Source organism: Porites lutea, chromosome 1 (genome assembly GCF_958299795.1).
Source record: "Porites lutea chromosome 1, jaPorLute2.1, whole genome shotgun sequence".
NCBI lineage: Eukaryota > Metazoa > Cnidaria > Anthozoa > Scleractinia > Poritidae > Porites > Porites lutea.
The window spans coordinates 11,644,608-11,667,609 of NC_133201.1; the positions used below are offsets into that span (position 1 = coordinate 11,644,608).

The following is a 23,002-nucleotide window of genomic DNA, read 5'->3' on the forward strand; positions in this document are numbered from 1 at the left end:
CTCCATGCATGGCAAGCAGGTATTTTGGAACATCTATGAGATGTTTCCTCCAAACAACGAATACGTGCTTCAATTGAACCGACTTGAAATAAAGATATATTTTTAAACAGTAGAATTATATACCGTTCAAGTGTTGTGTAAACAAAATCTTTTGTTTTTGTATGACATGAAGACCTTTAGCAAATAGATTATGTACCCTTTAAATTCCTTCCTTTCCAGGCAACTTGATTTTAATTATATTTAACATTGATTTTGATTGATTTTGACAGGGTTGCCTTGTTGTTAATCATAATTATAATTCATCCGGCATTAAGTAACGGACGGGCCTTTTGCTGTGATGAAAAATCGTAAACTGCGGCGTATAAACCCGTCCCCCAGGCTAATAAGCACCCCCCCCCCCATACCAATAATAAGTCAAAACGTATTTTGATCAGTAGTCATAGCTTCTTTCAAAGTACTTTCTCTACTCTGGTTATCAGCCCCCATCCGTTTATAAGCCTCCTAAAACCCCTTACGAAAACGTGCAAGCCCAAGTGGTTAAATGTATTTATCACGGGTTATGTAACCCTTTCTTTCAGGTTGTTACATTGGTATGCTGTTACAATTGCTTCATTGGCGATAGGCTATATATATTTGAGTTGTTGTCATATATTCATTCGCGTCCTACAACCGTACCTACGAAGCAGTGGCTAGGGCTTATCAGTTTCTCTTACTCTTAGACGTAGTCCTTATATGCTGCTATATGAAAGGTTTAGCACTTTTACGGTATCATTGTTACACGAGCATAGTTTAGATCGTTTTTTAGGGTTCTTTTCTTGCTGTGTTTTTTACATTTCCAAGTTTTGATTCTGTTTGTTAAATCATTCCCATCCATTTTGTTGATGAAGGCAAAATAAAGAGGGTCGCACCCGGCTCGTGTGACACACCCCAATTGTGGTTGCTTATTACATAATAAATTTTCTATATTCGTTTGAGTTGAGTAGCGAATTAGAATATTTAACAATTATTCCTCGAAAAATATAGTAGAATCCAAGAAGTTGGTAAGAAATATCGAGACAAATCACCTTCAGCTGGCAAAACGTAATTCAACCGCCATTGTTTTGGTTCTCAAAGCCGACGCTTTTCGCTACTACTGGGCTATAACAGATAGCCTAGTAGTAGCTCAACCAATCAGAACGCAGCATTGATAATAGAACACTAGTTAGATTTTATTAAAAATAGATATTTAGCAAGGATGAGCTTAGTAATAACTGACTGAGAGAAAGAATCAATTACCAGGTGTCATTTACGGTCACTGATTTAAAGTGGGTGTTACCCTTCAGTCCATTGGTCTTCAGATTGAAAAAGAAAAATGAGCAAATAAAATAAAATCAACTAAATAAATTAGTATCATTGGTTTGAAGAATTACTTCTTAATTTTTGGCGCGAAATTTCAGAGTTAATTTGTAATTTCACATGTGAAATTACAAAATTGTCATGGCAACCTTCCGTACTTCTTAGTCTCAAGATGGCGACGAAGTTTTAAAATGGCATTTTGTTTTTTTTTTAAATGTCATGAATGAAGAGGGCAGGGCATAAGAGGACTCTTTAGAAAACCTAATCACGCGAAAAAACACTTCAAGAAGGATTCTAAAAGGTATTTTGTCTAAAAGTACTGAATATTCTGAGCTTAAGCCAAATGCTCTAAACGTTTGAGAGAGTGGACTTAATATTTCTTTCGATCGATACGATCCAGGATATATATATATAGGCTCGATTTCCGAACAGCGGCCGGTAATCGAGCCTAGGATATATAGACATGTCAAAAATCACGATTGCTAACGATTTCGTCTCCCATGATATTAGGGACTTTAAGATCCAACAGCGCGGACGGCAACGAGAACGTCAAAAAAACAATTGGTTTAATAAGCAAAACAACAACTTTGCACGTGCATAACTCTTTTTTTGTACATTTCTTTCCTGTTTTTGCACGACTGCGACGTGAAAATGCCTAATTTTGCGTTTTATGGAGGATGTAAACAGGCAAGGACGAAATTTTATTTCTCTTTCTAAACTTTGCTATGGTCCCTTGAAATTCAGCTTCAGGTTTGGTTCGCCTACATTTGGCACAGTAAGTAGGTAGGAATAACCGCTATTGAGACTGAAGGAACGGAAATTCACATTTTAGGCGACGTTCTCGTTGCTGTCGTGTCGTTGGATCTTAAAGTCCCTATTAGAAAGTATCATCGTAAAATTAGGGAATAATTTCAAGCGCGTTTTGTTTAAATCCTATTAATTTCCCAGGCCGTTTCCTCTTGCCACCATTTGATTACACATATAGTTGTAAAAGAGGAATAATAATGCAAACGAATCATGTGAACAAGCGTGAAGGCCACGCGTGGGAAAAGAGAAACTGTAACCTAGATCGACATGTAATACCTCTCTCTGCATTGACGGCAAAGGCAATAATATGACAACAACAACAACAACAAACTAAACTTTTGTCTCATTAAGAAAATAAAAATGCAAGCGCGTCAAACGATTAGCCAATATTTACGACAACAACAGCGGTACTAGCATCGTTTTCGCGATTTTTGGACGTGCTGTTTGCCAGATGTTTGCAATTTTCGGCGCTGTAACTTCTTATTACTTCCTTTCAATAGCTATACATTACGTCAACATTTTCAAACAAGCTATATTCTTTTTGACTCTGCTAAAAATTTTCGAGAAACTCCACAACCGTCGTTTTTATAACCCTCCGTTTCCTAGAACCTCTTTTACATTACGACGGAGAATAATTAATCCTTTTATTCATATTCTATTTTATTGTTTTTTCCTTTTTTTTTTTTCTTCGTCTTTTCGTTTGGCCATTATTATTTTATCTTTTATCTGTACCCATTTTTTTTTCTTTTTTTTACGGACACTAAAAAGATCAGTCACTTGGCTCCGCAATTGTTAATCAAGAAATTCCATGTATCTCCTACATATGAACATACATGTAAGGCGTCTAAACTCATCCTCGTTTATAACTAATAGCAGGTCTTAACACATTACAACGAAAATATTTCACTCAGATAAGGCAACCCAGAAAATTCAGTGAGTAAAACTCATAATAAATCAGGGAATCCTAATACAAAACAACTTTGATTTTTTAGCTGCGATCTATTTCTTTGCATGGCAGAAAAACCTGAAGTAACTTGACTGGTGAACACAGAAGTTTAAAGACAGCGTTAAGAAATACGAGCAAAAGAATCAATTGCTTTTATCCGAAACGTCTAAAGGAAAATAGTTCAGACAGCAACGTCATTAGTAGTCATTTGCAACATCTTAGGCAAAGTTTGGAATTTGCCTATTGTACAGTCTTTATGTAAGTCATATTTTCACCACTAGTCCTTGAGGCGTAAGTCAGATTCACCAACTATTGACTGGCCTTTTGAAGTGTATTATGTCATTAAATATTATTTTGTGTGTAGTATTGCTGAGTCCTTTACTTATTGTTTGTATTTTGATTCACCAGTAAGACGTATTTAACGGTTTCGAACTGAGAGGTTTACAGCGATAACTACCAATGCAAGATCCTTTTTTTTTCTTTCGTAAATTTGCTCTTTGGCTAGTGAATGCTTTTTAAAAACAGTATATGCATATTAATTGTAAAAAAACAATAATAATAAAATAAAGAAGGAAATCAAACTTTTCATGTAGCACCAAAGATCAAAGAAACTAAGTTCTTATCTTAACTGAAAGGTTGACTTCCTCCATTTATACAGTGATTAGTAGCTTAAACGACCAGTAACTATAAATGACTCAATGTGTCTTTTTGCTGCAGAAGTAGGTAAACTAAGTCATTGTCCTTTTATCCGCCATCCACGACAATTAAATGATAACATTGCTTATTCCCTTCAAGGTTCCTTTGAGGTATTTTAAAATATTTTATTCGAATAGAATGTTACAAACAAAGTAAGAATATCAAGTGATTTTCAGGCCGACACAGTTACACGATAGAAAAATATTTTTTGTCAAAGAGATGGGCTAATTGATTACCAGCATAATTCTGTACGTTTCGTTATATTAACCTCTGCTAACCCATTATAATGGCTTTGAATTCGTTAAATTACTTACGTATTCTTAAATGATATCCTTCTACCAGCTGATTAATCCAGGGATTAACAGTACCTGTCTTTTAAAATAGTCTATTCCCGAGAGACCACGACGTATCAGAACCTCGCTTAAAAAAGGTACCAAATGGTGTTGGGCTTTTCGCTTCAGACTTTGTAGTAACGGCACGTACAATTTCAGTTTGGTATTATTCATTGATCAAACCAACCACGGACCGTTTCTGGTTTGATTACATCCAGAACGTGCAATACGGCTTTTATCACCTGTTTAACGCACCACTAACCAACCAACCTCACCAATGACATCACTCCAAACAATTCATTCACTGACGTCCTTTATTACTAGGCAGTCCTTGCGGATTTAATTTGCATAATTCTTAATTACAAAAGAAAAGTACGTAAAGCAAGGCCTTTCAGTTTTAGTGGCGTGTATGACATTACTGTCACTCCGTGCGATTTCTACTTACTCTTCAAGTCAGCGACAAATCGTACAGTTTCCCAAGACCGTCTGACTTCGTTTCGTGCTCAGGACAATTAAATGCGATATTATAACTTTGTGCTTGAGTTGATAGAAACCGCCAAACCTTTTGACTTGTACGTGCTAAAATAGCTAGAATGAGAATAACATGGTGTCAAGCATTTCTTGGAGTAGCCTTTATAGCTTTACTCAACCGCTCAAAATTGAAAGTCAGCTGCGAGACCGGTACGTATTATTTCATTTAAATAATGACTATTGGCTCTAAAAATTGGTCACTCAGTGACTAGTGTTATATCCTTCCTTACTTGGCGATTTCGTGTTTTAGAAATACTCCTGGACAGGAACCAAAATTCGTCGTGGCACTGGCTAACACGTCTCGAGTTTGGACCGTGGAGTGGGGTAAGTGTTTTGCACGTTAAGACGAAAAGAAATAAAGGCCTTAAAACTACAAGCAGGTCACTTAGTGTGTTGCCCAGAGAAGGTCATGTCCGATTCGCAACTTTGATTTTACGATCTAGTTTTTGTCAGTCTTGTGATGCTTATCAAACCAACAGAAATCAAATATATTAATATGCACTGGCAGATAATTTTTTCGACCTTTATTTTTTTCCAATATACTAAAAAAATAGTAAGAATATGTAGGGGGGAAAACATGAAAATTTTGCAAGGTAAACACCAGGAAGACAAATAGAGGGAAATTTGATTGTTTTTTTTTTTTTTTTTTTAGTAAAGCGTTGTTTCCGTCAGTATGAAGTTCAAGCTAGAATTACTTCTTAGCAACGACATTTGGCGGCCCACCAACCACACAACTGTAAGACGGGAAATTTACATTAGTTCGACTGCCTTTGTAGTAGCTTTTGAAGTTTTGTGATGACCGTGAAATGTACTGAGATTTATAGAGATTTTCAATATCGCTTTAATATGGCTAATTATTTACTTTAAAACAATATTGCCTTATAGGTCACTGATATAGTATCGCTGGAGTAAACGCCAGGTTTAAGGGCTTAATATATATTCTCAGCAGATTTAAGTTATTTATTATACATACCAATAGATTGTGTAGAACATTTCAATAAAAAAATTATAAGCGTGACTGGACATCACAAAGGCAAGAAAACGACATTAATATTTTGTTCACATTGAGCGATACAACAAAATGTCAACACGGCATGAATTCATCAAGGATTTCGCAGTATAGAATAAAATCATAACAAACCGTAACTGAAGAAATAAGCTTACATTATACTTGATGGTATATTTGGCCTGTGGAACTACTGCATGCGATCGTAGGGACTTCTTCAAAAAGAGAAGATTATTAAGTAAAGCTATAAAGGGAAGCAAGCAGTCCGATTTAAGCTCATTTGTTTACTTTTATAATAAAAATACATAATGATTTGGGTTGCTTTATTTACATTTATTTGCAAACGACGTCAAGCACTGTCAAATGTGTATTGAACGTGTGCACACGTACAACACTGAGCACACCTTATTGCTTACGAAAGGTAAAAAGACCTCCTCGAATGTTTAATCTGAGTAATTAAAGCCCACCCTCGTACTATTGTTGCGTTTTGATCATGTTAGAAAACCGTGCGGTTCAAGCATTGTAATGTTCACAAAAGCATCAGCTGTAATATGTACAATTGAAACGAAAATGTACTTTGAAAAAGGTAATGAAGTTTGGAAGCATTGTACGGCGGTTATCCTCAGTGTATAATAGGTATTAGCTGAATGGTGATGAAGGCATGCCTTGCTCATTTTGTCTACCAAGGCATGCAAGCATTTTTTTTTTTTTTTTTGAACTATCACTTCTAGCGTAATCAAGATTACCGAAACTATATGATAAGAAAAAAAAAGACAAAAAAAGTTTAACATTGAATACCGAAAGAGATGGAAGAGATGACGCATAGAATTGGAAACTTGTTTTCCTAATCACTGTACTGTACATATAACGATTACATTCCTTAGCTATCTGTACAAAACGTCACTGAATACGTGTACTCCCGAAGCTAACTGATTACAAAGCCTTATATATTGTACGCATCAAAGTACAAAGAAAAGAAATCGAAAAGGGTATTTGAATGTAGAAAAACGAAACCTCCAGCTTCAATAATTCCACGAATAAAGAATGGTTTAACTGAGCCAAGAATTGGAGTATAGGAATGTAATGTGCCAGTACTATAAGCTTTTAAGTCAACAAATTACTTTGCAAGGCTAATATTTGCCTTGCACAAGGCACGTGCAGTCCTGTAAGCACATTTAAGGAATCAAAAGAAAGAATCATTCAATGCCCATCTCAATCATGTTACCGTAATTATTTGATATCTTTAGGACGGCACCAAGGTAGCTGAAAAACTCTCTCCGGTGATAATGGTTATGACGCAAAGAACCGGATTAGATATATTGGTACTTGATACGTTTACAGGCACACGTACAGGTTCTAGTTTGAATATACGACAACGGTTATAATTAAAGAAACAGCTGTGTCTTTAATAGTACGTGTTGTGGTAACGTAAAAGTAACGACAGCCTAGTATGACATACAAATCTAGGAATCTACAGCTGCAGGCGACAAAATGGGAAGTTGAAAACAATTTGTCCAGAACAAAAGATATATCGAACTAGGGAATTTTTCATAAACGTTGTTCATTTGAGCACGGATGCCTTGAAGTTCAATTGTCAGCATAAAAGACGTCTATGCACATATCACGTTAAATTCGGAGACCAAAAATTTATTTTACATTCTAGGATAAATGAAGCATACCTTGATTGGGTTCTACAGTTGGGCAAAAACTTTTAATTAAATTTTACATTATATACCTTTTAATGCGGCGTTTTTGTGCTGTGGGCAACCGATACCCCCTACATAGCCTAAAATAAGGCAAAATAATTCCAATAGAGTTCACGCGCTCCTTTTTGATTTTTTTTTTTTTTATGACGAAGCCCTCGGTGTAACGGACGATTTTGTTTACCCCGGTAATAGTTAAACATATGGAAAAGTATCCCCCTATAACGCCGAGTTTAAGTCCCTTAGTACTGCGTCATATTCCGAGGTTTCACTGTATTCACAGCAGGAGGTCTGATTCACAGGGACTTCAGTACCCTGGTACTGACATCGGCTCGTTTCCGTTGATCCAAAATCGCCACGATGTTTGAGTTGAATTCAATCGCGCCTCCGATGAACATTTCATATAATTTTTCGGGGCCGTCTTGTTCGGCAAACCTCAACAGTCTCATTTAAAAGTTCAACTCAGCAGTGTTGGAATTTACAGTGTTTTCGTAGCGTTTTCGATAATGTGTTGGCAGTTTATTAAGTGATATAGACATTGCCAATGCTACTATTTAGTATGAGCTGCGGAATTTATAATACACTTCACTCAATTATTATTATTATTATTATTATTATTGTTTGTTTATTTAAAATCTTCCTTTACTTGGCCATTAGGTTTGAAACGAAATTTGATATTAGGTACAGTATTTTACTTTAAAATGCGCATGCTCATTCAGCACTCGTATTCTCTCCGTTGCCAATATACTGCAACGTCTAACTAATTGGCTTGAATGAAGGTTTTAATCATTGTAAATAGCCAAATTGAAACCACTTACAAGTTTTGAATGCCCCTTAAATAGGGTATAAGGACAATAGTGGGTACAAAGAACCAAATCTATAACATCTGAGCCACTTCGACAGAAAATAAAAGGATATGGCTCCATGGTGTCTATAATAATTGTTACCGTCGAAGATAGTTGGCGCCAGAATGATATAGGGAGTGTCAGTTTGCGGCTTTTAAACTAGATTAAGATGCACCGGTTTTTAAGTGGTTTGATTGTATTGGAAACCGTCCGCAAAGAGGCTAAAAGCATGTGAGCTAAAATAAGTTGTTCTATAGCAAGCAATTATCGACGAAATTGTCATTTCGTTCGGAAAAATAAAATAGGGTAAGCTTTTCAAAACGAAACAGTGAGTGCGAGGAGCAGCTAGGGCATGTAATTGTCATAAACATACTTTTTTGATACGGGCACTAACGATTCTAAAACTTGAAGTTTAAGCCATTAAAAAAAATTTGCTTCTCAGAGGACCCTGGTGCATTGTCGAAATGGGATTTTAGCTCGTCTTGGAATTACCTAAAACAAAACAACAAGGAGCAACTTAAGTGCTAGTGCTCTTAAACTTGAATTTTAAGGTGGCTCCGAATCCACCTTATAACAATTAAGTTAAAGATTGACTCTATGAAAGAACTTTTCGGAATGAAATTTTCTGAAACCTGAGAGTAGAGGTGTTTCTAAAAGGTTACTGTACTGTATTTATTGTAACTTCTTACACCAAGAATACAGTAGACTCCCGATAGCTCGAAACTTTTAAAGGAAATTGAAAAAGTTCGAGTTACTGGGAATTCGAAGCAAATGACCGGAAATAAGGAAATAAGAAAATGGGTGGGGAGGGAATGCAAGTACCATACACACTTCATCACTTCAAGGGCAGCAAGAATCCGAGTAGATTGAACAACAAAGCTTGACTGGGACCGGCTCTGAGTAAAGACAAAGAATTGACACAGCTCGACAAGTTTGTTTTGAAATAAATTCAGTGTTTCGGCAGACTTCAGTATACTGTTTTTGTTTTTGTTGTTGTTGTTGTTGATTTCTTTTTTGACTTGCCAAGTGGTTAAAAAATGGTTCGAGTTATCGAGGCTAAAATTATATAGAAATTTTCTGAAGGGAAATGAAAATTACTTCGAGTTAGCGGGGGTTTCGAGTTATGGGAAGTCGACTGTATTGCCATACTTTACTGACACACGATGCGAGGGTAATTTCGTTTTCAAAAACCTACTTAAAAATAAATCTGGTTAAGATAAATTTGCAAAAATATCCGGACAACAACTAAGATGGCAGTATTAGCTGACATTTCTCTTAACGGTTGAAGTTTTGCTGGCCTTAATCATGGCGCTCCTTTCATCTCCGTTTAAAAGCTTCCCTGCCTGCCTTTTAGTAAAAAACTGAAATACTGAAAACATTCAAACTGAAAACATTCAAACCTACTGAGTAGCATGATAATACTCTTTTTTCTCTTAATTTTATTACAGTGGTCGCGTGGTGGTGAAAGTGAAGGTTACAGTGTTTGCGATTTATCGGAAACGCTAAACAACCACACAAATAGCTGGCTTGTCTCTGAATACATTGATCTACAAGGAGCAAACGAAGTGCATTTAAATCTTTTGTTCACAATCAGACAATGTCCATCGGGGTTTCTCTACTGCAAGCATGCTTTCACCGTTTTTAAACTACAAACAAATGGACCTGAAATAGGTGGAATCACCAAGAACGACGTTCTAACGGGAAAATTCAGTCATGTGCAAACTGTTAATGCAACCCATGTCTGGACACCTGGGGCTGTCCCACGCATGAACCAGGCAAACATAAACCTGGCTGTAAATGGTCGAGGTGTTTATCTTGCATTTCAAGACACAGGAGCCTGCCTATCACTCGCATCAGTCGTTGTATCGTACACGTACTGCCCCAGTGTGATAAAACACGGCGTTCTCTTTAACAAAACTTCAGCTCCTCAATCCAGCGTACATAACGTGACAGTTCAAGGAACATGCTCTAGTGGAGCCTCCCCGTATCCTAGCAACAGCTTACTTGCAGCGACATGTCTTAGTACAGGACAATGGGTGAAGGACGATAAAATCACTTGTCTTTGTACTGCAGGATACGAGCTAGCTGGCAATACTTGCGCTGGTAAGATGATAATGGCCATTTTTATACAAGTGTAAGTCAATGTTAATCAGACAAGAGAGTCATCGTTCAATCAAGTTATTTATTCGTTTCCGAGTACAGTTACAGCGGTTACCACACACGCGCCCTCAAAGGGTTTTTTCTTCGGTTCAAACCTGCGGTTTGGTGGACGTCAATCGACCTTTACCATGGTCTTCACGCGTTGGCCCAGAGAAGATTTTTTCTCCGTTTCTCAGGCACTCGGAGGAAAATGTCGGCGTTTAAGTCGTTTTTGCAAAATTTTGCTACAGGATCTGACACCGCTTAAAGTCAAGATTACCAGGGGTACGAATTTGTTGAGTGTTTGTCGAAGAAAACTCAAATTTTCGACTTATTTAAACACTGTAAGTTACAATCACATTAAGCTTTCTCAATACGCGCTTAAGGATTCTATTTGATAACATGAAGAATCATAAGTAGCTAGATCTTCAGGTTACAAAATTCATTTTCGAAAACAGGATCTGTTCAGAGGAAACCTTTGTCCCTTGTTGGTGTGATATATTTCGTTTCTTTGAATCTATGTCCCTTGGCATTAAAAAGAGCGCGTGTTAGTGGTAACCGCTGTAATTAAAATTGTTAATTAAATCCTACTATAGTTAATTAAAACTGTTTTAGAATCATACTCATTTTTTTGTTTAATTAACCCCTCCTTCTTAAGCAGCCAAATCCAACTAATTCTTTAACATTTAAGTCAAACGCTCAACAACTTTTCTATTATAATTCATCAATATTGACCGTCAGTAGTAGAATAAAAGAATACGTTTAACTTCGAACAAATGACGGCGCAAAAAGTCAAAAGTGAGGCTACTTATAATTAAAAGTTGGAAGATCTCAAACGATAACACCTCATCGAATCTGGAAAAACTCTTGATATCAGTATTCGGCTCCATTTAATAATAAACTAGCCGATTAAAAGATAAAAAATTCCCATTACCACTTTAACTTCACAGAATGCGAAGCAGGTTATTACAAGGATTCAGTTGGCAACGGTCAATGCGTCACGTGTCCTTCAAGTAGCTTATCTACTCCAGGTCAAGGCTCATGCTCTTGCGAAAAGGGGTTCTACAGGGCACCTCATGACCTCACTAACGACAGCTGTACAGGTAACTATTATCCAAAAATGAATAATTATTGTAAATTTTAATATATATCTTTAGTTCAATTAATATGCTTGTTTGAGATTCAGTGGGGTTTCTTGACCACAGCAATAAAATCTCTCCAGTGGTACATGTATATAACTTGTGGTATGTCTTATTCTGGCTGAACAAGGTAATTAGTACACTCGATTCTTATATAAAAATTCAACTTTTAAATTCTCCTACAAATTTTGGTTCTCTCAATCCAGTGACTGTCAGGACAAGCCCAAGCGCTTTGAAAGAAATATACATTTAGTTTCCCCTCTGGAGAAACGATTCGGGCTAATAGACTGTGAACTTTTTCGACAGCTCCTCCTTCAGAGCCAAGAAACATCAATATAACAGTGGTAGCAGACAGCATTGTACTGGTAACATGGTCCCGCCCAGTATCTGACGGTGGACGCGAAGATGTCAAGTACCACGTGCGTTGCAGCGCATGCTCAAATAAAGGTTCCTGCTTAGAAAACTGCTCAGGGGTACAGTTCTGGCCATCACAGATTGATCTTACTACGACTCAGGTCACGATATCTAAGCTAAAATCTTCAGTGCTTTATAATATAACAGTTACTTCGAAGAATGGAGTCAGCGATCAAGCTGGAATCTGGTCACTCAAGTCGTTACATAAAACCTTCTCCTTGAACGTGGGAATGACCACTAATCCACCAAGCACATCTACAATAAAGACCGTTGAATCAAACGTGAATCTTACCAAGGCAGATGGTAAGTAAGAGAACAACTTAGGATCGTCATCTCTCGCTGTCTAGCTGGCCTCCTCTAGTGAGGAATGCCATATATGGGCTATATAGGTGTGTGCCGCTGTAGAGGGTATGGTTTTCAAGCAGTGTACTCTAGGATAGGGTATATACAACAGAGCTTTTGGGTCTAGAATAGGGTATCATTTTTTTAGGAAACTGATCAGTTGGCTAGAGATTTTATCCAGACTAGGGATTGTGGTATAAGGTTTTGTTTTGGCTAAACTGAAACCAACTCGAGGCCTAATTCATCTACAAGTATCGAATGGCTACCTTTGAAGAGAAAAAGCGGGTTACCTGCTTTGAACTGGAAAAACCCTAGGGCTATTTCTCCAATGTTAATCCCACATCAGGAAATAAGGAGTAAAAAATCAGCGCCACCCCTAGACGAGAGACTTTACAACCGTTAGTAGGATTCCGGATTCCTTAGGCTGTATTCCGGATTCCAAAGCTTAGGGCCGGGTTGTTCAAAGCTGGGTTAAGATAACCTAGGGTTAGTAAAAAATGAATTCAGATGTGAACGCTTAAGAAGCAAATTCAGTTTAATTCTTTTTGTGTACAATTTGATGATTGGATTCTCTAAAAAGAATACAGAAAATTATCCGAGCAAATGCTTTTGAACTAAAGATAAAGAAATCCGGATTAAAATTTAACCCCGGGTTAGCGCTAATCGGCCTTCGAACAACTGGGCCCAGGATTCTAGATTCCACGAGTAATATTTTCCCAGATCTCGGATTCCACAAGAAAAAATTTCCCGGATTCCGGAATCCAGATTCCCTTACACGGGGCGATATTGTTGTTGCTTAATTTGCTTTTCAAAGATCAATATTATAACGACTGTTGATTGACACTATTGACTGATTACTCAGGGGCACTCAACGTCAATTTTCGGAAAATATCTGTTCGGAAGACGATTTGAGATCTAGAATTTTCGAGACATTTGTTGTGAAATTTCTTGCTTGCCTGTCTCTACTGGGGCTTTCAAACATCTTTAAAAAAAATGGTATAATTGCCCCTTTTTAACGGTTTTTACCTTAAAGGGTCACCTAGAGTTTCGGGAGCCTTTTTTCTGGCTGTAATTTTCGAAAAGGTAAGTTTTGATCCTTATAATTCTCGGATCACTAGACTTTCAGCTAGGAAATCCGAACAGATGAAGAATTTTTAAGGGATAAAAATATGCCCATAAATTCCGTTTAAATACTAAAATACGTTTAACAATGCTATGTTTAAGTGGTTTTAAACTATATTCTCGTTGGGTGCCCCTGTTTACTAAAAAGTTCTAGATTAGAAAAACTAGAGTTGTCCCTCGCGCCATCTTCAAAAATCTCCCAGTGCGCGAAGCCTTTGGAATTGTTGGTTTGTTTTGAAAAAGTAAGAAAACTAAGTCCAAGTTTTACTTGTTCTTATTTTACATTCTTCTTGAAACTTCGAAAAGATAAGGACAAAAATAGACTTCACTTTTTTTATTCCCTGTAGGAACGACGGCCCCTGGACAAGGAACTGCAAGTGCCAATGTAGCTGCAGCTGTTGGTATTTCTGTGTCAGTTACCTTCCTTTTGTGCTTTATTGTGGCCGCCATTATTATCTTCCTAATGATGAAATCCTTTAGAAGAAAGCATGTTAAGCAACAAAGCGAAGAGAACTCAGTCACGCAACTTTTAGATATTTCAAGAGAGGGATCTCCTGTTAAAAGAATCCGATCAATGACAGCCACTACAGAGCTATCAGAATGTGACAGCAAACCTGACCTGCAAGATGAAAAACAAGATACTGTACCTTCCATAAATATTTACGATGCGAATTCTAATTCAAAGCCTAACCCTCTCAAAAACAGCGTCTGGCTTCCTTCTAAAAGGTTTTCTCTTAGTACAAATCCTTCTGTACTCAAGGAAAGTGGCAGTAAAGCAGAGTTACAAAGTGAAGCTAATCCTGATTCTGAAACCAACTCGAGGCCTAATTCATCTACAAGTATCGAATGGCTACCTTTGAAGAGAAAAAGCGGGCTGCCCGCTTTGAACTGGAAAAACCCTAGGGCTATTTCTCCAGTGTTAATCCCACATCAAGAAATAAGGAGAAAAAAATCAGCGCCACCCCTCGATCTAGGGGACAGTGCTTCGTCTAATACTCTAAGTCCTCGAAAACCCCCGGAGGGTTCTGAAATGCACAAAACAGATCGCAGTCCTTCGGTAAACAGTTGGTTTCCTGCTGAGGAAATACAATTCAATGTCTAAGATTGTCCTCTCCATAGATTTATGTTTATATGTATATTTTGTTCCATTAAATGAGTTGGAAAATAAATTTCAGGTTCCGATTAATGCTTTCCTAAATTTAAGAATGTAAATGCCAGTCGACTTCGGAGATAAAATTTATTAAAAGGAGCTACTTTGGTCGAGCCAAAAAGAAACTTAAAACGCTACTTATACTACAATCACAACTCATCACACGTATCCTCGTTATCTTTACCCGTATATGCAGTATTCTAACCCTCGAACGTGCAAGAAGAGGCGGGGGGAGGGAAAAAGCTGCCTACTATCAAAAATTAACACCGGTCGTTTTCGGTAGCTGTTCGTTTATCCTATAATAAGAAAGTTCGTGTTTTAGTGGTAGTACCTATGAGTCCCGTTCGTGCCCATTCCCTCTGGGCAGGCCTTTGTTCAGATAAGCTGGTAAAAAAAAAAACGAACAAACAAACAAACAAAAAACAAACAAACATTAAAACAACAACAACAAAAAAACAATTACAGGTCAAGTAGAAAAAATACCAATTCTCTCCGTTTCAACACAACATTGATGTGCAGCCTGTGCAATTAGTTTTCTCTTGGGCTCCCAAACTAGCTAAAAGTGTGAGAGTAAACATTGGTTCTCCTGTGGTGCGGACGGACGGGCGGTCGGTGTACGGTCACGTGATTACCAAATTTTCTGGGATGGGTAGATTTACTTAGCAATGGGGCTCCGCCCACGCGCGCGCGAAGCACGCGCGTGGAGCTTCGCTATTACTTTACTCTTTTTCTTCTTAAGGTAAGTTTAGGCTGCCTGTGATCAAACTATGGAAAAAGATTTAACCAATAGTCCATTTGAAGTATTTGGCTCTTTATTGCAAAAAAAATATAACTGCACAAAACACAACGCTAGAGACAATAATTACAGAACGTGGATGCTAAATTTAAATTACAACTGTTATATCACAAACTGAAAACAAACAAACAAACAGAAAATACGCCTTGATATATAACTACAGTGTTTATGTAACAGGTGAGACTTGGTGGCCCTCTCAACAAATTCGCCTACCAACGTCACTTTCCCAGGCAATCAAATTCCATTTTGCACGCTTCTCTTCATATACTATTTGGACCAGAACTTTTCCTTACTCAATCACAAATATTTCAACCCTCATACAAGGGTACGATTGGGAAGTTACTGGAACAAACCGAACAAATCTGGCTTGGATTTTATTCTGGAGTGAGTTTTTCACCACAGTACTTTTGTCGCTATTTCCTGTAAACACCTGCAAATGAGAGAGAATACACCATCAACAACAACGACAACATCAATAGAATAACCATCACACGATATGGATTACTTCACTTAGGAATTTATTGTCACGGTTTGGAAGAAGAACAAAAAGAAATAGTTACAGAAAAACTTGCAATAAAATAGGAAAGAAACAAAAACGACCATGACTTGAAAAATAATAATACTAAAGAAAGATGATATCATTAATTACTGGACATTGAATAATTTGAAAGTCTTAGAGAACGAGACGGAAAATAGGCCATTTTCACGATGACGACATTTGACTACAACTACCAGAATTCATTTCGTTTTTGCTTTCTTATTTAAATCTGTCAATCCCGCTGAGGATTAAAGAACAATAGCTCTAATTTGCACATGAAAAAAACAAACTAAAGGATTCTGGTAGTTGTAGTAAAATGACGTCATCGTGCAATTGTCTTATTGGAAGGGGTTTCATTTTAGTCAAAAATCAGAACAATGTTACAATAAATAAATAAATGGTAATAATGGAAATTTTATTTGTGTTTTTGAACGTACAATATTGTAAATCTCGCTACGTATTGGCAATTTAAAAATTCTGCTTGAGATTGAATTATTCAAAAAAAGAAGAAGATTAAAAGAAAATCAAAATTGCATTAAGTCTGGGCAAGAGCCATAATGGCTCTTGGTGTGGGCTATCCCAATTCCTATTTCTACGACAAAAGATGTAATATTTTGCTCTAAATAGCTATATTTATAATTTTCTTGATTATATAAAGTTAACGTTGCTGCTCTTTGTCAATGCCAATGTCATTCATCATGTATAAGAACGTGGAGTATTCGTCGGAGAAAACGCCAAGGGAGCTCATCGGAAAGATTTACAAATTTCACACATCTGTAATTTAATAATAATATAGCCTGCGTAGCTGGCGGTATTGTGTGGGTGCGAGAGTAACGTTTTGGCGGCGGAGCCGTGTTCTAAAAAAAGGGAGTAGGGACGAGGCGGTTGAAATACCGCCTGCCATAAAACCCCGGTATTTTGAATAGTCCGCACACCAGTGTGCTTAGAAACGGATTGGTCGAGGGCCATACATATGTCAATCATGTTAGATGATCCTTCGCATATATTTCCCAATTAAGGGAGCAGATGGCAAACTGGAAAAGACGTAAGTGATTGTGGTTTCCCCTTTAAAAAGAGCATAATTGATGACCAAATTGCCTAAATGGCGTCTTTAAACTTCACAGCGCTGGAATTGTCTTTATTTAGCCGTAAGAAACAAAGGTCAAAGAAAACTAAAACACTTACAACTGCATCTGAGATCAAATCCTATCAGGAACACCTTAAGAAGAATAAACCACCGGAAATGGTTACTCAGTATGCATGTAACAAACCAGCTTCATGACCTTTTAATGTTAAGCCTAGTGTGGCAAAAAAAGATTTCCTCAGTCAAAGTTTAGAACGATACATGCACTGTGTAGTGCTAGTAACCTTCGCGCGAGAGCCAAGAAAATTAAAAAAAAACCTCTGTTTAAGCAAACTCACAAGGTCACGTTTCACATTATCACGAGCTTAGGAGTCGTGTTTAGCCTGTCAACGCTTATTTCTAAACTATCTCGCGCGAAAATAATCGGAAGTTTCAAATTGCAGGTTTCTCTTGGACTGGCTGATTTAATTGGGATCAGCTAAGGTGACAAAAGTGGGCGGCATTCGAAAAATCATGGTTCTCTGGCAGGTGGTATTTCTCGCGGCTTCGCCGCTCGTGACGGCTCCGCCGCCAAATCTCACTCGTCTACTACACAATACCGCCAGCTACGCGGGCTAATAATAATAATAACAAGTATTAACGTTTGTCTCACGATGAAATCACTTGTGATGCATATTCAAGTCATTTCGACTCTTTACTGCCAGTCTTCATTCAGCGATAAATTAAGTCATCTTTTTATGCACGCAACGCTATGATCGGTTGGTTATCAATCGCTATGTTTGGCGCATTTTGAATCTCTCATCTTCGGAGAATTGTTCCCTTGGCTGTACTGATTTCGTCTGCGGGTTTCTCTTGTAGCTGTGTTCGTGGTATCCATACTTTTATTTATTTATTCATTTTTTATGCGACTATCCCCGTTGATGTTATAAGAATGACAGAAGTCTTATTTGAACTTAATCCTTGTCTTCCTTGACAGTGTCACGTGGTTTGCAAGTTTCCTGGTGAATGCAGTCAGTTTTGCATCGGCGAGATTTAAAGGTAAATTCTTTACAACAGGATCAAGGAGCATGAACAAGACAAGTTGTGCGCAAGACACATTTATATGTGTTTGTTTAACCCTTTAAGCCCTGAGAGTGATCAACATGAAATTTTTCCTAGTAATATCAATTCTTTTTTTGAACAGAGTGATCGTGAGAATTGAGGACATGATCTAACAAGATGAATCTTATTGTAATTCAAAAACTTATTCCCAATAATTCTATTGAAAATGTATAGTATAGGGAACACAAATGAGATATTTTGATATTAGAGCTTAAAGGGTTAAATAAGCCTCCAAAAAGAAACGAGATACTGAACTTGGAAAAGATGAGCTTAAAGATTAATTTTCTCACCTTTTCAGCACCGTCTATGCTGTATGTTTCCCATGTAGTTGCCTGTAATGAAAGTTGTAATTTATAGCTTTTGGCCCAGTGGCTTCCTTGCTTATGTCCTTGTGTTGCCACGGCACAAACATAGTACTCCTCGCCCATATCAACTTGAAGAAAATCTGATCTGTCATTAGAAGTCTTTGGGCACCAGGCTCCAACTCCTCTGTGTCCATTCAGTCGGCCGTAGTATGGATACAGATGGCTATTATAGTATGTGCTTGCTGTCATTGCAGAATCTGGTATTATACTCGTGCTTTCTACTCCTAAAGGGTGACAAGCTAAAAAAAAAAAAAGGAAATTTATTGTTAGCACTATCTTCGATTAGAGTAACCTCGACACCGGGTCGTCAGAATAATTGCCTCTAAAACAATAAGAATTTAAAAGTAGGTTGAGTTTGATCGCCCAGGTGAGCGTAGTCTTAATAGGACTGTTGTTGTTGACAGTGACTGACGTTTAGACAAGCCTGTGCGGTAGTCATCTTCAGACAGGTTGTCGAAACGTCAGTCACTGTCAACAGCAACAGTCCTATTCAGAACTACGCTCACCCAGACGATCAAACTCAACCTATTTTTGAAATGACTCCTGGGTTCAAACCTTTCACAATTAAAAAAAAGATAGCATGTGTATGAAAGTTCAGGAAATTGTAATAAGAACTTGTACATTACGCGCGTAAAATTATCTGATTACTTATTTATATCATGGGTAACAAACTACACCCACTCTCTTGTACTACAAGACTAAGTGCGCCAGTTTTCATGGATAAACTTTTTAGGTTCCAGAAACTGCCAAATTATTTAGGATACGCGAAATTTAACCAATAGATTACGCTCTTTTTTTTTAAGAACAATTACAACACGGACTTTGTTAGACGGAACACTCACAGTAACACTGATTACAACACTCGGACCAACTCTGGCCCTGTTACGACAGCGACTATACCGTACATCAGAGGCACCTCTGAAACTATTGCACGTATATTACAACCTTACAGTCAGTGACCTGTTGCACACAAACCGATAACCACCTTACGGAGACTGCCTACTAACGTCAAGGACAAAGACAACCCGGAGGACAGACGGGGAGCAGTATACAAGATCAAATGCTGCGACTACCAGGCTTCTTACATTGCTGAAACCGGCAAAAACCTAAGCACGCGACTGACCGAACACAAACGAGCGACGAGGAATGGTGACGTCAACGATCACACTGCTGAGCACCATTTACAGACGAAACATCAAATTGACTAGGACTCTGCGACATGTATAACGCATTCTACAGACTACTATCAACATCTTACTTTAGAAAGCTGGTTTACTAACTTAGAACAAACGCCACTGAATCGTAGCCAACAGTTACCAGCGCCGTACAAACGACTTATTGACGACATCAAGCAAAACTAACTACGAGAGAACGACTGGAGAACTGACAATTAGACTAACAATAGACGATTGTTTAACTGTGACAATAGACGGATCGAAACGCACCAATTACTGATTACGAGTCTTCATAGCCAATAACATCGCGGCTTAACTGACAGACGACCAATAACATCGCAACGTAATTGACCAGTCAGATCAATAACCAGAGTATAATACCATCCACTGACGTGATACAACTCACTTTGACTCTGAAGATGACTAACGCGCAGGTTGTCGAAACGTCAGTCACCGTCAACAACAACAGTCCTATTCAGGACTACGTTCAGCCGGACGATCAAAGTCAACTCAAGTAGTTGAAGGCCTGGGACTAAGGGGTTTACCTGAGGAATTATTGGCTATTACTTTGGCACAGATGATGGCACTGGGTCAAAATTTGGCACACGTAAAGAACTCATCGTCGTTAACATTTCAAAGTAAGAATATTGTGTTAATAGTTCACGTGACCATTTTGCTAAAAATTGTAAATTATTGCCCAGTTGGTGGCCGGTTTAAGAAAAGAAATCAAGCAGTAACATTTTTCTAATTCATATCAAATATTTCTAACACTTCACGTTTGGAATGAAAGTCCATTGCACCTCAATAAGAAATTATGAGGGAAAACATGATTTTAATTGCCCAAATTTAATCTTGATTTATTTAAAACTTTAATTTTAAACTGCGCGTCCACTCATTCCAAACGTAGAAAGTTACGTGTGTTTATCCTCTTTCAGAAATGACAATTTATTTATCCCAAAAACGTAAATTCGCCACCAATTCGCCAATATCCTTCGTTTTCAATTTTTGGTTTTTTTTTGGTTTTTGGTAATTAAACGTTAAGGCACAAGAAAACCTCACGACCTACCTTTGGGGAAAAATTCTATTTTGTTCTAGGTCTCCTAGCGAGAGATATTGCCAATCATTCATATGCTCAGAACACACCTTCGACCCAGGCCTTGAGAACGTACTTTTGAAATGACTCCTGGGTTCAAACCTTTCACAGACCACACTCTCTACGAGTTTACCGGTGTAATAACCCACGCAGGACGTTGGGAGAACATGAGAAAAGCTTAAAACAAGAGCCAAAGGCGAGTGATTTCAAGCTTTTCGAGTGTTCTCCTAACATCCCAAGTGGGTTGTCACGCCGGTTGGCCCATAGAAAGTGTGGTCTACTGCTTTTATAATAGAAAAAGTTTTAAGTAAAACGGAGTCTTACAGGGAAAAATGTGGTTTTATTATCGTGATTAAGTCGTGTCTACTCTCTTAAGTCACCATAAGCCAATCACAATTCACAATTTAATCTAGCGCCGAAATTTCTCAAAACTCAGTTTCATCAAACAAGAAACAGCAGCACCTCAGAAAACGAGGTTTTTGCACTCATTGGGCGGAACTGGCACCACCTCCCACCCCCGCAACTGGCTTAGACGACGGATGAATCCAATCCTCCCGCCCTTGCAGCCAAACTGGACAAATCTGCTTGCACACGTGTTCATTCATACACAGAAAGCCACTTCTGAGGGAGAAGCGCGCACACACGCCTCAGACGGAGCTCTCGCTGGTAATTGGTCAGAATTAAGGACAGTTTTACTCGAGCGAGCACTGGGAATAGTGGAGTTGTCGCATGTATGTACTTACAGCACAGGCGGCCTAGACCCTATATGAGAGTTTGTTAGAATTTACAGGAGAATGTATAAAATTATTAAAATACGATCTAAATTACATTAAAAAAATCAATAAAAATGACTCAACTTGTGTTTGTGTTGTGTGCTTTACTATCTTTTCGCTTCTAGAGCCATTTGGAAACCGTTTTATCAAGTTTTATCGAGTTGTTCTTACAATAAGGAATAGGTAAGGCTGTCGAATCTCAAGCCGACCGTCCCAATTCGAAGCTCCATAAATCCCATAAAAGGGTCTAAACTCGCAAAAATTGCAGTTAAAGGATTATCCGATAATTTGTCTTTCCCTTCTATGCTTCTGGGGTCTTGGTTCTCACCAAAACCGATAGCGACGCTCTTGAGTTTAAACTTTTTCCATCAGAGTTTCCTCTCTCGCGATGTGTATGACCGGGCAACTAAGCGTGACGCAATCAGCGGTCGCTCAAAGCTTACACCACAGCGACAATTTTCCTCGGTACGGTATCGGGTACGGTGTTTCGCGAGTAGCGCGGTGGAAGGGTTCATTTAACCGGCAACACCAGACAAACTTAACGCGCCAAAATATCACAAGAACGGCTGCTTTATTTACACAACTCAGATAGCGTACGGAGCAGTCTTCTTCAATCAACTTTGCTGCTTGGAAAAAGGCATTTCACTTTCAACTTTAAAACTTCCTATTAGTAAGTTTTTAAAACAGTTCTTTAATAACAACACTGTACCTTTTGTTCCGTATACAAATTTTAAAAACCGGTGCTTTTAAGCGCTCTAATCTGATGACCTTGTCAAAAAAAAAAAGCTGACTTGAGCCAGTGATTTATTAACAGCGAATGTGAATATGAATGTAAAAATGTGACCTAGATTAGTTGAAATCTGAGACCGTGATACGGTCATTTGATACTGGTAAATGGACACCCTGTTTCAGACAGCTGTCAATTGAAAAAGAGCATTTCCCTGTGGTGCAGCGGACGGACGGGTGGACGGACGTAAGGTCATGTAATTACAACTCTCTTGGATGCATAGATGACCAAATTTTATTACCCATGGAGCTCCTTATAATTATTATAAAATTTACCAACGCTGAAATTTCGCGCCAAAATTGAGTAGTAAAGTGCTCCCGCCCACCTTATTCAGTAACTGAGAATCAAAACCCACCGGATTCATCACCTGACTTTACATATCAAACTGTCTGACGGATACAGAGATTTGCAAAGAGACTCAAGTATCCCGAAGCGAAATTTGTCCTCCAGCCTACTGCAACTGGTCCCTTTGGAACACAAAGCTGTCAAGGACGGCAATAGCGATTGTACAATAGTGAACAAAGGTTTTGAAGCTCTTGATAGAATTCATGGGAGATCAAGAAAGTTATTATCTTTTTTACCTTCTGTATCACAGTGATTTTCTGAGAAACCTTCACTACAGTGGCATACATAGCTGTTTTCCTTGTACAATGATCGACAGCTTCCACCATTTTTACATGGAAAGTTTTCACATGGACTCTGAAAGGAAATTTACAATAGTAAGTCCGAACTTTGATGAGGTTTAAACATTCATGTCAGTATTAGCTGTTATGCCGACCTTCT

At 38.0% G+C, this 23,002-nt stretch overlaps 2 protein-coding genes across 2 annotated transcripts; one reads left to right on the forward strand and one right to left on the reverse strand.

The window, feature by feature from the left end:
* The first annotated feature begins 4,577 nt into the window (after positions 1 to 4,577).
* On the forward strand, positions 4,578 to 14,498 carry LOC140935278 (ephrin type-A receptor 7-like). Its single transcript, XM_073384829.1, has 6 exons — positions 4,578 to 4,797; positions 4,898 to 4,971; positions 9,650 to 10,304; positions 11,291 to 11,443; positions 11,786 to 12,196; positions 13,705 to 14,498. The coding sequence occupies exons 1-6, from the start codon at positions 4,710 to 4,712 to the stop codon at positions 14,457 to 14,459; spliced, it is 2,136 nt and encodes a 711-aa protein (XP_073240930.1). The 5' UTR covers positions 4,578 to 4,709; the 3' UTR covers positions 14,460 to 14,498.
* An 862-nt stretch (positions 14,499 to 15,360) lies between these two features.
* Positions 15,361 to 23,002, reverse strand: LOC140945395 (discoidin domain-containing receptor 2-like). Its single transcript, XM_073394431.1, has 3 exons — positions 22,801 to 23,002; positions 18,317 to 18,630; positions 15,361 to 15,733 (listed from the first exon to the last, which is right to left on the reverse strand). The coding sequence occupies exons 2-3, from the start codon at positions 18,578 to 18,580 to the stop codon at positions 15,593 to 15,595; spliced, it is 405 nt and encodes a 134-aa protein (XP_073250532.1). The 5' UTR covers positions 18,581 to 18,630; positions 22,801 to 23,002; the 3' UTR covers positions 15,361 to 15,592.